This window comes from Drosophila busckii, chromosome 3L (assembly GCF_011750605.1).
Source record: "Drosophila busckii strain San Diego stock center, stock number 13000-0081.31 chromosome 3L, ASM1175060v1, whole genome shotgun sequence".
NCBI classification, from domain to species: Eukaryota; Metazoa; Arthropoda; class Insecta; order Diptera; family Drosophilidae; genus Drosophila; species Drosophila busckii.
The window spans coordinates 3,409,131-3,431,195 of record NC_046606.1 but is presented as its reverse complement, the minus strand read 5'-3'; the positions used below and the strand labels follow the sequence as shown (position 1 = coordinate 3,431,195).

At 42.1% G+C, this 22,065-nt stretch overlaps 1 protein-coding gene across 1 annotated transcript in view; it reads right to left on the bottom strand.

The window, feature by feature from the left end:
• Window positions 1–8,736: 8,736 nt before the first annotated feature.
• Window positions 8,737–22,065, bottom strand: part of LOC108599938 (Ig-like and fibronectin type-III domain-containing protein 2) — a 41,523-nt gene continuing 28,194 nt past the window's right edge. Inside the window, exons 3-18 of the mRNA XM_017987159.1 lie at window positions 21,046–21,139; window positions 20,731–20,901; window positions 20,535–20,672; window positions 19,359–20,478; window positions 17,806–18,019; window positions 17,464–17,737; window positions 16,705–16,932; window positions 16,129–16,457; window positions 12,289–12,436; window positions 12,084–12,219; window positions 11,833–12,025; window positions 11,520–11,766; window positions 10,795–11,464; window positions 10,015–10,334; window positions 9,687–9,931; window positions 8,737–9,477 (exon numbers count right to left, since the gene is read on the bottom strand). Of these exons, the coding sequence (XP_017842648.1) occupies window positions 9,106–9,477; window positions 9,687–9,931; window positions 10,015–10,334; window positions 10,795–11,464; window positions 11,520–11,766; window positions 11,833–12,025; window positions 12,084–12,219; window positions 12,289–12,436; window positions 16,129–16,457; window positions 16,705–16,932; window positions 17,464–17,737; window positions 17,806–18,019; window positions 19,359–20,478; window positions 20,535–20,672; window positions 20,731–20,901; window positions 21,046–21,124 (4,884 nt within the window). The 5' untranslated portion in view covers window positions 21,125–21,139 and the 3' untranslated portion in view covers window positions 8,737–9,105. The remainder of the gene's footprint in view (window positions 9,478–9,686; window positions 9,932–10,014; window positions 10,335–10,794; window positions 11,465–11,519; window positions 11,767–11,832; window positions 12,026–12,083; window positions 12,220–12,288; window positions 12,437–16,128; window positions 16,458–16,704; window positions 16,933–17,463; window positions 17,738–17,805; window positions 18,020–19,358; window positions 20,479–20,534; window positions 20,673–20,730; window positions 20,902–21,045; window positions 21,140–22,065) is intronic.

Here is a 22,065-nt window from a genome sequence, read left to right as displayed (position 1 = left end):
CAACTATTAATATTGTATAGCCAGCCAATTGATACTTCAAGTTTAATATTAATATTAATAAATTTAGTGCAATATCTAATATTGATTTATTAGTGTTAAATTTTTATTACGCATACGCATAAATTTATTAAGCTCATACAAGCACATGCATGAAAGTTTAAATCCAAATGTATACAAGTTCAACATAAATTAAACAAATCCGCTGTACACACACACACACACACACATACCAATGTATCGAGCAAATTAAAACAAATGGCGTTGCTCTCAGCATAACGCAGCAGGAGTGAAAAAACTCAGGAATTACGTGTACTTTTTTAATGTATTGCGTATGTGTGTGTCGCTTGGCTTGAAAATAAAAATACAAATTCAATTACAACTTGGCGCGCACAGGCACAGCAAATAAAGCTTAATGCGCATAAGTCACAGCAAAATGATATCGCAGTCGCAGCATTGTTATGCACTGAACTCTTGTGTAAGCGCGTCCATGGATTATATATAACGCTGATATATAAGGGCGGGCTATTTTTGAAGCTCACGTTGTGCTAACAACTGTCAAATGATGTCACAGAGCTTGGTCGCAGCCAAACGCCGCCGCAGAATTGTCTAACAGTTTGGCAGGCGAGCCGGAAATTATGGCGTAGCCAAGTGAAACACACGCACAGACAGACAGACAGACAGACGGCCTTTGTCTCGCTCTTTCGCTGTACAATTCAAACAGACAAAAAGTTAATTGTATGAAATCAACACACTTAAAGTCAACAACACCAGCAAATGCCAACAAATAGGTTGAGCATGTTGACAACAGTCAAGGCTGCACAAGCATTATGGCCAGAGAGACAAACCGAAGCCAAAACTTGCCTCAGCCCCCACAAATGTGAGCCAAGCAGTCAGACGGAACTACAAGCAAGCAGCAGCAACTGAGGAGTAAGCGAGCAACAGCATCAACAGCATCAGCTAACGGCAGCTTATAAGCCGCAGCAGCAGCATCAGTCGTCGCTACAACTGTGTGCGCCAAAAGAGTAAAAATGATGAAGCAGCTCGAGCTTCAGTGCACATGAAAAAGATGAAACTGCTTTAGGTGTGTGTTTGTGTAACTTGCTCGTTCGCTCACTGCTTTGGTAAGGGGGGGGAGTGGGGTGTGGTGTGGGTGAGCTAAATGCTTACAAGTGCAGCCCGAGGTGAGGTTGGGTGCCGGGCAGGTCACGATTGCGACGCTTCAACTTAAGTAGTAGAAGTATTAGTAGTAGTCGTAGTAAGTAGTTGTGAGCTATTTCAAACACACACAGACAGACACTCGCATCCACCTGCATAGACAGAAACAGAGCGCAGGGCACACACACACACACAGGATCTTGACACTGGCGCTAGCGCACGAGGAATTTCGTACGAAAATACTTGAGAAAATCGTGTTAAATCGCGCTCAAGTGTTAAAGTAATAAGCACTTTTAATAAATAAAGTTGAAAGGCTGCACACACACACACCCACACGTATGGATGTGAGCTGTGCAGCAGATAGTGCCCAAGTTGTGCCTGAAGTTGGGTGTATGCTTCAGATAATGTTGTTACTTATAATGAGGTTAACTTCATAACTTGGTACACATATTTTTTGGTCTAATTGACTAATTAATATTTTTATTCGCCTGTGCGTAACTTTTGTGCAGAGTGAGCTTCATTTCATTTAATGTGTTACAAGCTCTAATAGAATTTCCCACGACAGCAGCTGCTTTATAATTATTGATTCAATTTTAAGCTCTGCCACTTTCACTTTGCTCGTCAAAAAGTTATTTTCTACTTCTAAGCTAATTAAGCCCAGATCAATGTTGTTCAGCTACTTAAATTGGAAGTTGTAACGAAACGTATTTTTAATTTATAAGCATCTAAAGTTGCCTAAAGTTGCTATTTACTTAGAGCATTAAATCTACTCTGTGTGTTGTCATAGTAATTGTTGTTGTTGTTGTTGTTGTCGTTGCCTTGTTTAGGGGTTTTCTTCGAGTCAGGCTTGCTTAATTTACTGCTTAGTAATTTCCGCATTAGCTCTAGTCCAGCTCATCATCTGTTAAATGTTTCAATATTGCAATTTAAGCTACAGCTGCTTATCCTGCACTTTATTCAATATATTGTCGAGAGTCTGTGCTTATTGAAAACTTATGCAATAATAACATCATTAGTTTTATGTTCATTGTCTGTGCTGTTTTCGAATTATTAGGTCAAGTGATTGGCTATTAATGCTGCTAATTTATCGCTTCGCATCATATTTTAGTCGCTCGAACTGAGCCTAGCCTGATTGCTTAATTAAGCTGTCAGATAAAAGTGTTAGAGAGAATTTCATGTGGGCATTCATTATGTTTGTATGACACTTGTTTGCATAACAATGTGGAATCACTTAAAGGCATAATTAAAACATATTTGCGTGCATTTAAATAAATTACAAAATTAAAAATGCCTTCACTTCACTTCACTTCACTGACATGCACTGATGATGACAAACACGCAAAATGCACTGTGCACAGTGCAACTTTTACCATCATATTAAATTACAATGCTGACTGCATTAACTCAGTAATTAACACTAATTATTTGCCGCCGTCCTTCACAGCGACTATTGCATGCTAATGAGCGCTGGCTCCCAACCGATGGGAAATATTATCATTCATGCCTCATTATAAAATATGCTATTATAGTGTGTTTATACTATATATTAAATAAATCTCGTTTCACCGAGCACGAAATATTCATATTTGCCGATTATCTCAGCCATGCTGAATATCGCTTTGATTAGCATAATTTGCGACGCACCAGAACGAACTGAAATGCAATAGAGCGACTGCATCTGAAGTCCGTTCCAGGAAATGACAATGTCGGCAATGATTGCAGATTGCAGTTGGCTAGTTGTTGGTTTAAAGTAATTAAACTTAAACAAACTAATGAGCTTGAGACAGTATATAGAATACATAGCTACTTAAATTTGATTCTTACTGGGCAACAGTGTAGACTCAAGATATTTAGTAATTAGGCAAATCCTCAATAAAGTAGTAGAGTATAATTAAATGAAATTTAACGAGCCGCGCTGCCAAAAATCCCCAACAATATTATAGCTTATCCTACCTATACCTAATTAGCAAGAGCTTTTGTGTAATGAATGATATTAATACAATTTTGCTTATACTAGCACCAAATAGCTTGCAACACTGTTAGCTGCAATATGCGCAGCAGCTCTCAAGCTCGTATCGGTTATGGCCAAGGTCAAGGCTCTGCGCATATCTTATTACCACTGCAGAGATTATGTACATAGCCAACAGGCAGTAGATTGGTCAGTCGGCTTTAACTGTCTTAAGGAATTATAAAATTGATAGCATTTTGCTCCATACCCAAAGCCTGCATTTTTTTATTCCATAAAAAATATATATATAAGCGAGTCAAATATTTCTCAATTTGTATTTAACAATTCAACTAAGTCACACATACAAACTTTATTTTATTCATTGCGCACTTGTTGTTGGTCATGGACTTTGCTAGCACTAAACCGCCTAACTAAATAAATCACAGCCAGACTGTTTAGTATGAGCATACTGTTAATTAATATTATAAAATTTATTTTATTTTATTTTATATTGCTTGTTCTTAGTCAAGTCTTTTAATATTTGCCTCAGCTGAGTAAGAGCCTGCATGCTCTCTCGCTCTTACGCAATTGGAGCCTCGCATTCGATCATTGCTTGGAGAGCGCAGCGCTGCCTTTGCTTGGAGAGCGCAGCGCTGCCTTTGCTTGGAGAGCGCAGCGCTGCCTTTGCTTGGAGAGCGCTTCGTTCTTGTCACTTAGAGAGGCGCGCTACCTCGCTTGGAGCCTGCCGTTTCGTTCTTTCTGCTTAGAGAGCACGCGCCGGCTTTGCTTAGAGACCTTCGTTCATTGTTCACTTAGAGAGCGCGTCAGCCTCTTCCTTGAGCCTGCGTCGCTGCCTCGTTAGAGGCGTCGTTATTCTTGACTGAGAGCACGTCGCCGGCTTTGCTTAGAGAGCGCCTTCGTTCTTATTGCTAGAGACTGCGTCCGCAGCCTTGCTGGAGAGCGCCTCTCCGTTCTTGTCACTTCGAGAAGCGCGTTAGCTCTGCTTGGAGCCTGCGTCGCTGCCATTGCTTGGAGAGCGTTTCGCTCTTCTTACGTAGAGAGTGCGCAACCTCTGCTTGGAGCCTGCGTTCTTCTTGCTTGGAGAGCGCAGCGCTGCCTTTGCTTGGAGAGCGCTTCGTTCTTGTCACTTAGAGAGCGCGTTAGCTCTGCTTGGAGCCTGCGTCGCTGCCATTGCTTGGAGAGCGTTTCGATCTTGTTGTTTAGAGAAACCAGGCGCTTTGGCTTTTGTCGAGGTAAGCCAAACACACAAACAACAACAACAACAAGTGCCCTGTTCTTCCATAGTGTGAAAATTTATGTCCTTGTGAAGTGTAGAATCGAGCACATGCCCAGGGCAAACTGTGATCTGTTGCAGTTTTTAATTGAAAATTTGTAATTTGATTTCTGAACACGGCTGGTTAGCACATTTTTAGAGCATTTTTCTGAAGATTAATTCAATCAAGCTACTCACCATTATTTTTAAGTTTATATACATGGCTTGCTTATATGTAAAAATGTTCCAAATGATAAATTCTTAATGTATTGCTTAATGCTAAAGCGTATGCGCTTATTCTTATAAGTCAATTATTCTCAGAATTAATTAAGGAATGTAAATTGTGAAATAATTATATAATTCCTATATCAATTTAAATATTTATTTAAATGTTCAACTAATTAAACACCATTAGCTTTCGCTTGCTCTAATTATGTCATAGTAGTAAATAGTTGCTTCAATTAAGATTTTAAGAGAGCAGCGGTGAGAAATTCTGTTGGCGCATAATTCGATGGCCAAGTTCATTCATTCATATGCGTACATGTGCTTGGCAACATCTAATAAGCTTACATACTTAACGGATTAAGCTGCTATCAGAGCTGTTAAGGGACGCGGTCGGCATTAAACAGGGTCGGGACATTAACCAGCGGCGACGCATAATGCGGCATGACCAACGCTTTAATCGCTTTAAAACAATTTTGTGTATGTGCGACGCTTTTAATGAATATTAATTAAAAACTTGTACGCTCTTAAGCGCCGGGGCCATAGTTCGGGGCCTAAAGCCAATGCGCCAATGCGGGTCAGAAGCGGCTTGTGGAAATTAATAAAAAGAAAAAAGAAAAGTCGTCCCCTTAAATTACAGAAATCCAGTCTTATAAGCTTGTGCCTCGCTTAACTTTTTTGCACATGCACAGACAAACTTACATGCGTGTAAGCATGTGTAAGTGTGCGTGTTTGCCTGTGTGTGTGCCTGTGTGTGTGGTAATGGGCGTGGCTGTCGCTGTGCGGCGCCGACGGCAATAGCAATCACTTTTAAGCGTAAGCCGCGCCATATTGTCAGCCATTATTGTCAGTGTGCGGAAAACGGAAGTCGGGTGTCATATTTTGCGAGCCTGCGACCCGCTTGTTGTCCTTGTGCTGCTCAAATGCGTTAAGCTCATGCCCACAATCATCAGCTGCTCCAGCTACGAACAGTGCGCATCATAACTTCTTAACCAGCTTAACTAAATTTAACATTTCTATGTAATTAAAGCACATTAATGCCGCTCACGCTCGCTATGTGTGTGTCCATTCGTGTGTCTGTATGTGTGAGAAAGCAAAAAAGGAGCTGAGCTGCTTCCGTTAGCTGTCGTTATATGCATGTGGCAGAAAAAAGAGAAATTAGAAAGTATAATGAACTGTTTTTAGCTTTGTTTTGTTGACAACTCATACGCCATGTATGCCACACAAATCGACGTAATGCTGACCAGCTCTGCATGTTCCGCTTTCATTTAATTGATAAGCACATACCCAAAATAGAGTAAATATATGGCCCAGTATGAAACATTTATTGATATTCGCATTACGCACACGAATGCGACATATAAAAGTCTGTTTTACATAGAGTACATCGTAAGAGGCTAATTGTTATTATGCGAACGATAACATGTCAAAAATGTGTCTACATTAATATTGCTGTGTGTGTGTGAGTCCTATGTGTGTGTGTGTGTGCGTAATACGCAAAACTCACGCAATGCCGTTAGCTCTGAGCGGTCCGCTTTCTATACCCAGACTTTGTGCTGCCATTGCTGCTCCACTTGGCTGGCGGCCAAGGCCTCAGCTGTGCCTAGCTGAGGCTGCATGGTGTTGGCGTTGGCTTGGCCATAGGCGACAAATAGGCTGTGCCTGCGTCGAAAATTAAAACTCGTAGGCCTGTAGATTACGATGTGGAGTTGTTGTCCGGAAATGGCCAACAAAAAGACATAAAAGCGAGCGCGCGCGGCAGTAAAAGATTTTTGTGTGTTAATGTTGTGAATGATGAAAAATTGATAAAAAATTTCACTAAAGCTACGCATAAAGCACAAATAGCGGCCAAGCGCAACGAGCTAATTCGTTTATTAATTAATTCCGACGCTAGCTAGCGGCAAAATTTATAACGCCATATAAATAAAGTTGACTCTCTCTCTCAGCTCTGCACTCACCCACTGAACCTTGACACGCAGCGTCTCTATTGTTTTATAATTTATTATTCCATTTTTTATTGTTCGGCCATTTGCAGTTCATTGAAGTTAATTGGTTGGCCGGCGGAAACAAATAAATAGAAGTATAAAAATTTTAATATGAATTTTATATGCGCACCATATACATACATATAAATATATATTTTTGTGGGTACTTGCTGTTTTTATTTGCATTTTTTATGCTTTATTCTAGCCTAAAGAGGACGTAAACAATATTTCAATGCGACAAGATTTATTAGTTTGGGCGATAAATAAAAGCTGCAATTCCACTTATACACACATATGTATAAATGAAGTTTCTCATAAATCACATGGGCACATTGCAAATATTTTATTCAACATTTTTGAGTGCACTTCAATTTTTTCATACAAACATTTTTAGTGAGCGCGCTAAGTGGAAAATACTTGCCAAGTGCATTGATTTGATTGAATGTGCGCATGTATTTGTGTTAAATATCTAAGCTTACTGCGTATCTATAATCCCTAACTAACTTTACTGCTGCCAACTTGTGGCATATAGAAATCATCATATGTAATAATGATTTAATAAAAATACTTGTGGTTGACTTATCATTCCCATGGGAGCTGCTGCCTCGCTCTGATTTTTATATTTGTCTTACCGAGAAGTTGGGTCAGACGCATAACTTTACTGATTGAATTCCAAAAATATTTCTCCCACTTCTTTATTGATTTGTGTTCACTCATTTTTGCTTTAGCACAAAAATGCAATAAAATATGAAAGAAAAAAACAAGTTCCACCGATGGTAATTTTATGTTAGTGGCAATAAAAAAAAACCAGAGCATGACTGTTATTGTTTTCAAAGTCTATTGATTGTTCTTCGAATGTCGTTTGGTCTAAAATATATAAACAAACATTCAAGTTAAAGCGGAAGCTCGCAAATTAGATTCGATTGACAACTAAACTAAATATTAGATATGCAGAGAATTAGTTAGAGTACTACGTTTTTAAAAACTGCTTAAATAAAATTTTGCTTTCACAATTTTATAACACAAAACTTCGAATTGCATTTATTAATTAAACTATGTTTAAATTATGTAATATAAATTTAAATTTAAAAATTATGTAATGTAATGTAACTGATTTTGAAGCTTACTGTCTTTTATTTTAAATTTAACTCCCTTAGTTTTGAATTACAACTCGTTAGCTGCGCTTAACTTACAATTCGAAGTGCGTATACGTAATATCGTAGCTTAAAGACTTAACGCTGCTGACTGATTGATGATGCGGGGCAAGGAGATGGCGCTGCAGCTTCATATAATTTACATGAAACTTAAGATCTGTTGACTGCTCGTATCTAGGCGCTTTCAATAGCATTTTACCGAGGTAAACATACAAAAATGTTGTATGAAGTCGAAACAAAGCCAAGGGGCACAAAATGATAAAGAGGTGGGTTGGGTGATGTAAAGAAATCTGGGACTGCCACTTAAGCGCATTGCATAATTCAAGCAGCGTTTATTCAGATCCATTGCACTATGCAAGCAAGCTGGGAAAACGGAAACGGAAGTGTAAAAGCGCACAGCCAAGCGGAAAGCACACTTTGATGAGCGAGACCAAAAGCTGCTTGCCCTGAGCTCTGCTCACTTGCATATTAAGGCCAAAGCGCTGGCAACATAGAAAGAAGGAAAAATGCTGCAAGGTGCATTTGGTATGGATAGAGTGAAGCTTGAAATCTTCATTTAAATTATGAGAGGCAGCAGCGCACGTTGTTTATATTGAGGTTGGAAAAGCCAAACAAGCACACACACACACACACACAGATACTTGCATAAGTAAATTATAATAATCTGCGCCACACAGTCTGCTCGAGCGTTATACTTACCACAGACTGTAGCTGGTCTGGGCGTATCAGCATCAGTTTATAATGGATTAGAGCTTATCGTGTCTAGCAACTTGCTTTGAGATAGATTCTAATAAAAGCGGCATTTGCATGCGCAGCGGAGACACACGCCTAGACTTGTAGATTATAATGCCGAGAGACTGTAACGGTTAAGTGTCTACATATATTACGCACAGGCGGTTGCTAATCGGGGAGCGCAAGCAGCAAAGCAGCAAACAGCAAACAGACTGACAGCTGCTTTAATATATTGTAATGTGTGTGGTACACTGAGCGAAACAACGAGCGAGCATTGTTGTTAATAATTAAGTTTATTTTACATAATTGTTGAATCACAGTTACATACTACAGATTTATTAATTCATTACGCTACCCAAAATACAAATTGCAATTTAACTACAAATGATTTGCTTGCAGTGTGTGAAGTTGACAACTTTTTTTTCAAATGTATACTTTTGTGTATGTGTGTGTGTGTGTGTGTGTGTTGTTGTTGTTGTGCGCTACGCGCTGTTTACATATTACATGTCTACATTAGCGTTTATACTTTATATATACTATATATGTATATATGCATGTGTGTGTATGTGTGTATGTACATTTGTATACGTGTGTTTGCTAGCTAGGCTGTTGTTGTTAGTGTTTGGCGTTTGTCATTTATGGCACAAGTTTCTTAAATCCAGCACCTTCTTGGCCAAGTTTGAGCTCTTCATAAATTGAGGGATTTACTTCATTGCACTGCGTATTACTAAGCGGGTTGTGAAAATGATGCGACGTATCTGCCACAACGCGGCGACCATTTCGCTGCTGCTGCTGCTGCCTGCTGCCATTTGCTGTGGTCCCCGTGTCAGGCGCCGCTGCTGCTGCTGCTGTCGTCGACGTAGATGTCGTCATTGTGGCTGCATTGCCATTGTGATTGTGATTGTGGCTCTGGCGCTGACTGTGACTCTGGCCGCCGTCTGTGCCACTGTCATGCTGCCGGTTATTGTTGCCATTTTGTGTTGTGATGGCCGATGTCACAGTCGGCAGCTGTGTGCGTGTGTGTGTATTTACGAGTTTATGTAAACAACCATAGAGGGCGTGTGGGGGGGGGGCGAAAAAGAAAAACACATTGCAGTTATTACAAAAGCATAACACAGCTTTACACACACACAGACATAGCTTACTATATGCATATGTGTATGTGCTTAAGATTGGCTTACGCACGCTTTGTAGCATATTTAGGGGCGCACACTCACCTGCACCTGCTCGAGTCCACGCGTATACGTGGGATTCTCAAAGGCCACATTGCCATTGAGCGCCTTGCCGTGCTGGGAGCGATGACGACGGTAAAAGACAATAGCTGCTATCGCTAATAGAATGGCCAACAGACTGGCCACAATGCCGCTGATTGTGCCAACGGCGCTCGAGTAGCTGCTGGTGGCGGAGGTAACATGATGCTCGCCCAGCGTGAATCTAATCGGCATGGTGAGCACACTGGCACCTGCAACAACAAGCGAGTGAAAGAGATAGAGAGAGGGGGGCTACAAATGAAGCACTCGACTGGCATCGATTGAGTATACGCACCGTAGCTATTGCCAGCCTTTACCACCAGCTCATACAGCACGTCCTTCTTAAGCCCATTAATGCTTATTGTTGTGTCCTTTACATCGATGCGTTGAATCTCCAGCGTGCCAACCGGCACATTGTTACTTGTTGCATTATTCATGCTCGCCGCACTCTGTGCGTCCAGGCTATGCTCCAAAGCAGCTTCGGCTGCTTGCGACGAACTTGCAGAGGCGGCTGAGGAGGCGGCTGACGTTGAAGTTGGCGGCAGCACGGCGGCCTCATGGTAATATATTCTATAACCGTCGACAGCATTTGGATTCTTTGTTGGAGCATCCCATCTGTAATGAAATAGTTTTCAGAGCGTGTGCATGGCGCCATATTATGAGTAGTAATATTGTTGCAGGCGCAAAACTTGTCTGGAATTTTAATAAATTTAATGCGAAGCGCTGCCCACTCGACTTGACTCCACTACAGCCACGTTCGGTGTGCGAAACCTTTGACGTTGACTAAGTGTATTAAAGTGAGATAAAAATCTCAGCTTTAATGGATTTTGCGGTCTATTAGTGTGCACAAAGAGCAACAGAGAAAGATAGAGCACACACATGTGTGTGTGTGTGTGTGTGTGTGTGTGTGTGTGTTCGCCTGAGCTGGGATAATGAATGTATTGGATTCGTTTGGTTTGGCTCTGGGGTTGGGCAAAATGGATGAGTTCACATCCGGCGCGCAGGCAATGAAAAAGTGTTTAGGGCTCCGGCTCTCGAGTTAAAGAGATTAAATTTGATGGGCGCACACACTTACTTAACGTTCACCTCGTTGTCGGACAGCACATTGACCACAATATTCTCGGGCGGCCCGGGCAATCGATCACGATTCTTCTCAAAGCAGCCGACAATGGTGCGCGCATATTGCAGGCTGCAAATCTCCTTGGAGCGCACAGTCTCGCCGCGACACCAATTGAGGCACTTGCGCGGCACCTGCTCATCCGCGCAGCACGAGCGATGATCCGAGCCGTCGGCAGCGCAACGCATCAGCTTATCAAAGTCCACAATGCACTCGGGTCGATTGGCAATGGCATCAAAGTCCACGTAATAGCTGCAGGCATCGCGACAGGCCAGCGAAACGTTCTGAGCCGCACAGCATTGCGTTATATTGCGATTGAGCGCGGGCGTATTACGTATACGCACTGATACAGGCGTAGTGGAAGAGCCAAAGGGATTCTCTGCATGGCAAAAATAGTCGCCCACATCGTTGGCCAGCAGTTTGCTTATGCGCAGCTTCATAGTGTACACCGAGGATACGTTCGACATGCTCACATAGTAGTTGCCGCCCTGGGGCACAGGCACGCGGCCATCGTGATCGCGCCAGAAAATGGTCTTAGGCGCCGGCTTGGAGTCCACAGTGCAACGCAGCTCCACCTCATCGCCCAGCGAGGCGACGGTAATGCCCGCTGCTTGTATCTTGGGCGCATCTGTTGGCGAAATTTGAGAGTTAAGTGTGCCCAGCTATGCAAACTTGTAGCTTACAGCAAATGTTGACGCGCCGCGTTGCTTGCATGGGCATGCCGTAGCCATTGTCTGCATAGCAGGACACATGCTCCATATCCGCGGAGACATTGTGTATAACGGTAACCATATGTCGCGAAGTGTCCTGGCGCACCAAATGGCCGCCAATATAGAGCGATATAGTTGGCGCCGGATTGCCCAAAGCGAGGCAGAGTATAGTCATGGAGCCGCCCTCGGGTATATTGTCCGCCGGATGCACAGTGGGTGGCTGTCAATACATAAAAGAAGCAGCAGCTTAAACAGTTACGCTTAGCAATTGGCCAAGACTACGCACATCAACAAACGCAGGCAGCGCTGGATCTGTCCACGCCACCAGCGTCTCGGAGGGCAGCGAGCTGGCGCGCTCGCCCACCGCCTCCACATAGAGCACATGCTGTGAACTGGGCTTGAGATTCGTCATGCGCAGCCAGGCGAGCTTCGTTTCGATTTTGGTAAACTCGCTGGCCTTCATTGCCTTGTGATAAACTCTGCAAAGCATTTGATAGTTTGGGTGGGTTATTCACTGTGTATGAAACTGCAACTCACCTGTATGTGATGCGCTCGTGTGGATGCGCATACTCCGGCGGCTGCCAGGTCAGCTGCATCCAGGTGGCGCTATGTATGAGCACAGTCAGCGAATGCGGCGGCGAGGGCGCGCCCCAGGTGTCGCTTGCGTGTGACGCTGCAATCGAAAATGAAAATGACAACATGAGCAACAGTCGACATTGAATGCCCCAAATGGCGCGTTTACCTTTTGTGGCAGCATCTGTTGTATTTAGCAGCAGCATCGACGCCGGCAGCGATGTACCAAATTTTCCACGCGCCACAACCATAATGCGATATAAGGCGTTCGACTCCAAGTTTGTTAAATCGATGCTGGTCTCATTGGTGGTCAATTCCTAAGTGTATAATTGCAAAAATAAAAATAAAGTTAAAAGCAAAAAGTTAGAGACATGATTAGTACTTTTTGTAATTGCTGCGGACACAGCGCAATTTGTGGTATTTAGCCGCAAAATGACACCAGCGAACAGACAGACAGACGAACAGTCGCTGGTCATTGCCAAAATTGTTGAACAGTCCAGCAATTGCATTAGCTGCATGCACATTAAAACTCGTTAATGTAAACTGAGCTAGTAAATTGCAAATTGAGTCGACAGCAGCATAAAGTTGCTTAAATTATAACAACACTGCAGTTTGACCTTTTTGGCTAAGCATGAGCAACAATTTTGGTTTAGTAAACTCAAATATTTGAGCTCATCTTGTGGTAATAAACTAGCTGCCAGCTTTTGTCTGTCTCTGTGGCACGCCTCAACTGCAGCATGCCCCGCTCAGCTCGCCAGTCAAGCGTGTGCGGCAACATTGACATTTTCGTATGTAAGTCAATGTCATGTGTGTGTGCAAAAATTTATCAGCAGCAGTTGATGTTGGCAGCTATTAATTTGCTCAACGTTGTTGCCACTTGTTGAGCTTGCGACTAATTAATCTTAACTAATGCAGCAAATCAAATCAATTTACTATTATGCTCAAAAATTAACAACTTAACTCAAATTTTCGTTGCCCAAAGCTTTTCACTTTGCTGCGCAGCCCTTTTGACCAATAATTACGTTAGCCGAGCGCACAAATGTGCCACAGTCATCAACATGATAAGGGCTGGGACGCACAGCTTGCCCCAATGAATAATTAATAGAACCACAAACACGTGCAACATTGCTACGGGTCGAGCTGCCAGATACTTATGATTGCAATCGCTTAGACAAATAAATATTCAAAGAGCATAGCGCTGCGTCGATTTCTGTCCCACAAGCGCAACTGTCACATCTACGTCTATTTTAAGCCATAAAAACAAGGTCTCCCCAGCTGCTCATTTGCCAGCTACGTGCGATGCGATGCGATGCGCCTTTAAAGTCTCAATGACTCGTCCGCCCGCTCTACTAATTGCTACACTGGCGTCCACCCTTTTGTTTGTTTTCTTTTATTTTATTTTATTTTGTTGCCAGCCAAGCATATTAAAAAGTTTTTATGACCAACATTTCGACAACAAACTGAAATAAAACTCACATGTTGTTGTCAACTAAAAATCATCCAAAAAACAAGTTACAAGCCACCAGCAAAAGTCAGAGTCAAAGCATTACGCCCATTAAAAAACAAAGCTGCTGCAGCATCCTTTTCTAGAGACATCCTGCCTGCCTGCGCGAATTGCCGTCGCATAGAAATTGCCAAATTATTGGCACTGATTCAATCAGGCGCGTCGATAGCCAAGGCTCATCGCTTACCCAGTTGGGTGTCAGTCTTTAGTCATTTAACTCGCTTGCTTGGCAGCCTTTAGTGTATACTATATACAAATGAATTCCTGTGAATCCAAATGATCCGCTTTAGTGCTATTGATATTGACCAAATTACAATTTATTACCAAGAATCTTTGGCCTTTTTTAAAATGTTGCCTATGCAGACGCAATTTAAATTTCTTGAGAAACTTTTTGTTACTAAACTTTTGTTTATTGCAAAACAACACACACACACACACACACATGTGCAACTAAAAGATTTAAATGCTCAAAATCGAATATAGGCTTGCATTTTAAAGTAAATGTTTGATACTCAAAAACGGACACAGTCGTTATAATGAGACTTGGTGCATACTGTAAACAATTTATAGCAGCTTCTGTGTTTTTATGCTATCGAGACAAACAAATATAATTATTAGCAATTTTATAAAAACGCAGCTTTAGTTTTGCTTGATTTGTGAGCCAAACTTCTAAAAAAAAACTTCTAAAATAAGCTCCTCGTCTAGTTTATACATTATAACAAGTTTAGTGGCGCTAGCTCTTACAGTTGCTGCAATATAGGCGCTCATACAGTCAAAAATATATGTCGCTTTATCAGCTCAGCTCGTCAGACTGATAAAGATTAAATTTCGCTTTACTAACTTGAAAGACGCTTTGTCCTTTGCTATGTGCCGGGTCTAAAAACACAGCATGTTGCACTCTGCTAGCGAAAATGCTTATAAAATACCTATAGAGATTTTCACATATGTATGGCGAACTTCAGGAAAAACATTTAAATTATGTATAAAAGGCCGCGATGGATTCACGTGACCCACAAATAGCTGCAGATATTTTGCACATATTGCAAATTGTTTCTACATGGGTAAATACAGCAGAGTGAGAGTGAGAAAGAGAGAGCGAGAGAGTGAAGCGGAAAAGTCAGAACCAATGCAGCGCAATGCATTTAAACCAATTCGCTGCCAGCGCATGGGAAAATACAGAGAGAGAGAAAAAACATAGAGCGCCAAGTATTTAAGCAAAACAAAAAAATTGTTAAAAGAAAAAAAAAAGAGAGAAGCGGCTGTCGACAAAAAGCAAAGCTCTGGTGTCGGCCGCTTCAATATCGATTCCATGGGTGTCGATGTCTAGTGCGCGGCATCATAGGCGCAATGCAACGCAGCAAAATAAAACAAAACAAAACAAACAGTTGAAAATGAAAAAAAAAAAACATTGCGCGCTTCAACACGCGACAAAACACTTGGCAGTTATGTATTTTTCGCAGCGATTTTTAGCATTTGCGAATTTTTTTGAGGCCAATAACTGCGCTGATGGCCATGGCTGATGGCTGATGTTAGCATTGTGCACATAGCCGACGCAGGTGGTGCCGCTTGCTGCTGCTGCAGCGCTTTGATCTATGACAACAGCGAGTCAATAAATGCAACAAAGCTGCAGCCAGCCCAGCCAAACAACAAGTATGCATATTTAGCCAACTAAAAACTAACAATACGCGTGTGTGTGGGTGGCAACAGCAATTGTTGCAATTTAATTGAGCTGTTAAGCTGGCAGGCAAACAGTTAAGACTGCAAAATAATAAGCTCATTGCTTATTTTCAGTTATTAATTTGGCTAGCAAAATAGACAGCTGATTGTTCAGTTAGCAAGCTGCAGCAAATTTGCATGCAGCTCAAGCAGTTTGAATATAAATCGAAGTGCAATCGACTTAATTTGTGCAGCTGATTAAAAAGTTTGATATAGTTGCTTGTCTATTATGCAAAACTTTGCACAGCTTTAAGTTGTGAATTTTATATTACGACCTAGCTAAACAGTTATATAACATATATCTCAAATTTGTTTAAAAATTTATAGCTGCTAATACTAAAAGCTGCTTGCTGCTGTCCTAAATAAGCTTGCACAACTTTAAGTTAAGCATTTTAATTGTTATAAAAGCTGAATTCAAATAATTAGCTAATCATTAATATAACATATATATATATAACAATAGCAGTCTCTAAATTATTTAAGTAGATAGATTCCAATACTAATAGCTGCTGTCTATTGAAAACTTTTGCTCAACTTTAGGTAAAGCATTTTAATTGTTATAAAGTTGAAACAGATATTCGACTAGCTGCTGTCTCTATTATTTACTTTGCTCATTGTTTAAAAATTTATACAAATATAAAGCTTTACAGCTTAAGTTAGCCAATGTTAAAACATTTTTAAGCAATGTTTTTTTTTTTTTGCATATGCATAATAAATTTTGTAGCTCTCCATGGCGCAATAATTCAATATTGAATTCTCAAGACATAATTCTTTTAACGTCGTACTCACATTTTCCAATTTGGCAACAGTCTCGTACATGGTCATGTTATTGACTTTGCCATACTGCACAATGAAATCAATATCATCATCGGGGTTTGCTGCTTGTGTTGCTGCTGTTGGCGCATCGATTGCTGCTGCTGTTGCTGTTGCAACATCGCCGGCAACAATGCCCGCTGCTGCAGCCAGTTCATCGCCAGTTATCATGTCAGTGGCTACGGTTGATGTGGCAGCCGAATGGCTTTCCATGCTCAGCGGCGAGGTCCAGGCAAGGCTGATGCTGCTGCTGGACACCGAAGTGGCGTGCACATCCTCTGGCGGACCCGGTATGTCAGTTGTGCCTGACAGAGAGAGAGAGAGAGAGAGAGTGAGAGCGAGTGAGACGATTGCAATGCAAGTTTAATTGGCCAATATTGGTTTTGTCTGACATTTTGTGGGCTAAGCCGAATCGTTGACCAAATAATTTAGAGCACATTTGTGTGCAACACAAACGCTTATGCTTAACGCAACGCACAGACACGCCATTAAGCAAACTGAATTAGCAGACACACACACACACACACACACAAACATTGTTGGCATGGTTACCTTCCTCAAAGCATTGGAGTATGTTGCCAGCGTATGATAAACAGTCCGACACATTGCTGGGCAAAACTGTTGATGATGATGCTGTCGCCGCTGCTGCTGCGCCCGTTTTGGTGGTCAATGCGAACGGCATGACGCCACGACAGAGCGGCATGCAGGCGTTAATAACGCCGCGTCTGCTACAGCAGGGGCTGTGGTCACGTCCGCCGGCCGCACATCGCGCCAATATCGCTGTAAAAAATATAAAGCAAAATGCATTGTTAGGCGCGCGATTTGCATGGAAAGCGTAGAAAATGTAAAGCGCCTTGATTTATGCTTGACAATTCAATTGGTGCGCCAAGCTCATCAATTTTCAGTCTCAGTCTGCGCATAATTTGTTTACTAATGGATACGCAGTCCTGGATTGCTCGCTTTTAATTTGACATTGGGCCATGACGTAGCCAATCTGCTAAGGAAATGACAACAGATCCGCTGTGCTGAGTAATTCCCAACAATTTGTCGCAAGTCAGCAGATAGCCATATCCATGCTATGTATACAATTTGTTCAACTAGGCAAGACTTGGCTGAATTCTTTACAATTATTTACATGAGCAATACAAAAAGCGAATGGGCATGGGCATGGGCATGCCAAAGCCAATGAACAAATATTCAGCACAAGTTGCTGCTGCTGCTGAACTGACATAGACTGACACTAATTAGTCACTGTTTACTATGCGTGTCATTAGTGGCGTGGCTAGGGGTTGGTGGGTGGGTGCTACTCACGCATTTGAGCGCGGCATGCTGGGCCGAGCTGCTCGATGTCCGACAGGCGAATGTTGTAGGAGCAGAGTGGCGCGCATTGTGGCAGCAAACCAGATGCCTGGCAACACGAGGACATGTTGTATTTGGGAGGCGTAATTATGGTTGGCTCAGCGGGCTGTGTGCGGGTAATGAGACGTGGCGAGGCTTCGCTTTTTCCGTACGCATTAATTGATACCACATAGAACTCGTAGTAAATGTCCGCATCCAGACCCTCAAGTATGAGCGGCGGCTGACGCTGCAAAGTTAATTAAATTAGCCATATAGCCAGCTGGCCAGCTGGCCCCTCCCCCCTGCGCCACTTACCTTTTCCACAGTTAAATAGTCATCGCCAACGCCAAGACGCCGAAACTTGATGTGATATGTGGTCACAGTGTCGGCCAAACGCTTTGGCTTGTTCCAATCCAAAATTACAAAACTGTTCGTTTTGGCCACAGTGCGCAACTTGGAGGGAGGATCGGCCAACACGCCATATGCCTGGAACAGGCAGCTGCTGTATTCGGACATAAAGCGCAAACATCTGCAAAGAAACAAAGAAAAAAGTTCAAATTTAGCATTTTACTTATCGAAGAAGACTTAAGAGGCAACACTCCCAAGACTTGTCAACTAGGCTTATAACCTAGTTATTCTAATATCCTATTATAGTATTATAGTATAGTTTAGTATAATTTAGTAAAATATAATTAGGTAAAGTTGCCACATGGGTAATATAAAACTAATTTAACAGCAAAATACACATCTGAATAAATTGGAGCTTTATAATTTTATAAAAAACTCACTAAAACTCACGACTACATATATATCTCACGTTTATCGTATAAAGTTTGAAATTAATAATAAAGTTTGACTTTTACTAATACTTTGATCAATGCACAATTGAAAGTTTCAATCTCAGTCGCTAATTGAACTCAGAATTTTACTAAAGAGTTTAAAGCACATTACACTAGCTACAAATACAAAATGAAATTAACAAGCAGGCTTAGAATTTTACTAATTTTACTAAACTTTGAGCAATGCATAGTAAAATTTAAAGGAAAAACAAAAAAGTTCAAACTCAATTGCTCAATTGAACTTAGAGCTTAATAAACATTACACTAGCTACAAATACTAGTTAGTATAACATATTGGACTTTTACCAATACATACATTAAGTTATGCATATGTTGAAAGTTTATAATAAAACTCAATGGACAAGGGCTAATCAACATTAAATATTTTATATAAATTAAAAACAATATTCAGCCTGAAGGCCTTTGTTGCTCTGGTTATACCATAGAATTTAATTCTAGGCTACAATTAAAATAAATAAATAAAAACAATACTAAAATGTGCGGCAAAGGCTTGCAGCTGTCTCTAGCTAAAGCTCGATGAAGCGCTTAGAAGTGAAGCCCGCACATGAATCGGCTACACATCTGCGACTGACTTAGACTAACCTAAGTCCAGGCTTAAGCTTTCTGCTTATTACTTCTTCTTATTACTCCCATTCTACCTACGGTATTAGTATTAGTAGTAAATCTGTCCCCTAAGGGACAATCATTAAATTTTCTGTTATAACTTAGCCTAGGAGATATATTTTATTTTTGACGATTCACATTACATTTAGGAAAAAGGGGCAGTGGTTGGAATGTCTTAGCCTGGATCTCTAAAAGGCAAGTCCAGTGGTCGTACTCTATCAACATGAGTAGCAGCTACGAACTCCAATCGATCTGACATTGCTTCACTATATAAGTTAGTTAATAAAATAGTCGCTTGTCTAGTGTTAACTTGTACAACAAATGCTTGCTATAAAATAAGCTTAGAGTGTGTTATTAACTTTAAACAATTTTTCATGCTGTGTGCGTTTCTTTTATCGAACTTACTTGAACAAACTAAAGTCCAGTGAGGTGAGCTTCCCAGCGCAGAGTGGAAAGCAAGCCGAGGGTATGCCACGCGCACGACAACAGCTCGTATGATCGATATTGTTGGCCAAGCAGGTGAAGGTGATGTTCGACCAGGGCGCGCACACCATAAAGTCGGGCAGAGTGGCCAGATCGGCTTTCTGTGGATCACACATCTTGTCCAGACACAGGCGATGCGTCATGCCGTTCGATTCACAGCAGCTGCGTATATCGGGCAGCGCCGGCATCAGCTGCTTGTCCGTGCTGCCCGCCTGGGATTCGGCAACCGAAGCGCTGGTGTGCGTAAAGAAGCGCACACGCTCGCTGGGCAAACTGGCGCCGTATTCATTGACCGCGGTCACCAGTACGGCGTACATGGTGAGCGGCGTCAGCGAATCGAGCAGCAAACTTGTTTGATTAGCCGGCACTGTGTAGAGCGTGAGCTTGTCCTGCGCTGCAGCGGGCACATCGGCGGCTGTCTTGGACTGCAGCTCGCCGCTAAGCTCGTCCTCATCGAAGCTATGCAGTGTGCTTAGGTTCAGCGTGTAGTGAGTAACGCGCTCGGCGAGACGCTGCGGTGGCGACCAGCTAATGTTGGCGCTGGTCTCGCGCACATTGTCGCTCGTCACAAGCGTCGGCATGCTGGGAATCAACTGCACGCCCTTGAGTATGCACTGCAGGCCACTCAGCGTATGCTGCACGCAGGAGACGCGCGTCTTTAGCTTATCGGTGAAGGGTGTGTACTCGCCACGGCACATGTCCTGGCACAAATCGGGTATTTGCTTCTCTACACAGCAGGGCACATGATTGCGTCCATCGGCCATGCAGCGCACAATGCTGGGAAAGTCCTTCTCGCAGGCCTCAGGATCGACGCCCGTAGTGCCGTCCAAAATGTTGTGCACATTGCAAAAGCCCATGCATTGGCTGCTCACATTGGCGCGCTCACAGCACTCGGTAAAGTCATGCGTAAGCAGCGGCGGACTCTGACTGGTGCGCCAAAAGCTGCGATTGTCCTGCGCGTTCAGCGGCGGCGGCAGCAGAAAAACATCGCTCGACTCGGCAGGAATTGCATCGGCCGCATTGCTCGCCGGCAGCTCCTTGACTGCAGGCACAAGGACATTTGTGAGTGTAGCTCTAGCTTAGTTTGGAGCTGCTTACCTGTGAGTATGTGAATGCTGCGCAGCACTGGCTCCGTGTTCAGCTCGCATATATAGGCACCTGAATCGTTAGTCCGAAGCGATTTTATTAGCAGCACCCACACTTCGCCGCCCGTTTCCAAATTGCGTCCCTTCGGATCTGTTTGAAGTATTAACTTGTAGCCATTTACTTATCAACTGCAGCAAGCTGTACTCACTTTCATCATGCAGCACACGCACGCGATTGTCCTTGGTGACGCGCACTGTGCCCGCGGTGAGTATCTCGTCACCCTTTTTCCATATTACCGTATTGTTTGCCGCATTCTCGGAGACAACGCATGTGAGCAGCGCATCCTTGTGCTCAAATATCAGCGAAGGGCCGCCAGTTCCTAAATTAAGTTAGTAAATTCAGTTTATAAATAAAAAGCACTTTGAGCTAGCTGTGCATTTAAACGTGTTAAAGTTTATTATTATTAAGCGCTATAAATTATTAAGCTCAGTATGCATAAACAATTGAAATTCTTTACACTTACCAATTGGCACACCGGCATTAACACTTGTTAATAATAATAAACATATTGTTACTATTTGAAGCACGAGCCGCTTAAGCATTATTCCTTGTATTGCCTGCAATAATAACAAATAAATAAAGTTTGTAAAGTAACAACAGCAGCAAACAATTCTTAGTGCGAAATTCATGTTGCTTTTATTAAAACATTTTTTGTGTGCATTATTATTCATTCTGTTGTATATTGATCGCTACTCTATATGGAAAGATATGAATGGCACGTTTGAGCCTAGAAGGTTAACCATTATTGGTGTGTTTAATCTTTCTTTCAGGTAGATCAAATGTGTGGATTCTTTGCAGTCTTCGTATTTTGTAGCAGTTTGAGCAGTTTAAGCTAATTCGCATATTGGCTGCTCTGGCTGTTGACCTGATCTCTGATCGATAACTCAAAACTGATACTGAACCAGACACAGTCTGTTAAGCTCTTGCTTTGAGGCTGTACCGCAAACTTGGATGGTCCAAGTCTGCGTTATTATTGCTTTTGTGTTCATCTGCAGCTTGTTTGAAGCAAGGAGCCAGTCGAGATTCTTTAGCTTTGCAAGGCACTTGGTCTTTACTGCTGTGATGAGGGCCATCCCACAGTGGGATATCCATACCAGTTTACGGTCCAAGTGGACACCCAAATAATAGTGCGAAGTAACGCCGTTGATGGTGCTCAGTGAACACTGTTCACATCATAATTAAGATCCGATCACACTCTATAACTGTTGCCAATTTCGTTATTTTCCCGTCAAATCTGGCTGTTTTCGAAGTGCAACTGCGGGTAAAATGTGTGAATAAAGCGAAAATTCTGGATTTTTTTATTTTGGCAAAGTTGATTTACCATTAACTTTTTTTTTAACCTTTTTCGACTAAGATTCCGTTTTTTCAAGCTTTCCTCCAAGTCAAAAACAGCTTTTTTTCATGCTCAAAAGTTGCCAAAACTTGACTGAATTGTTTCTAATTGTTGCTAATTGAACAGCTGTTGATGTTGTTATCGAACGTA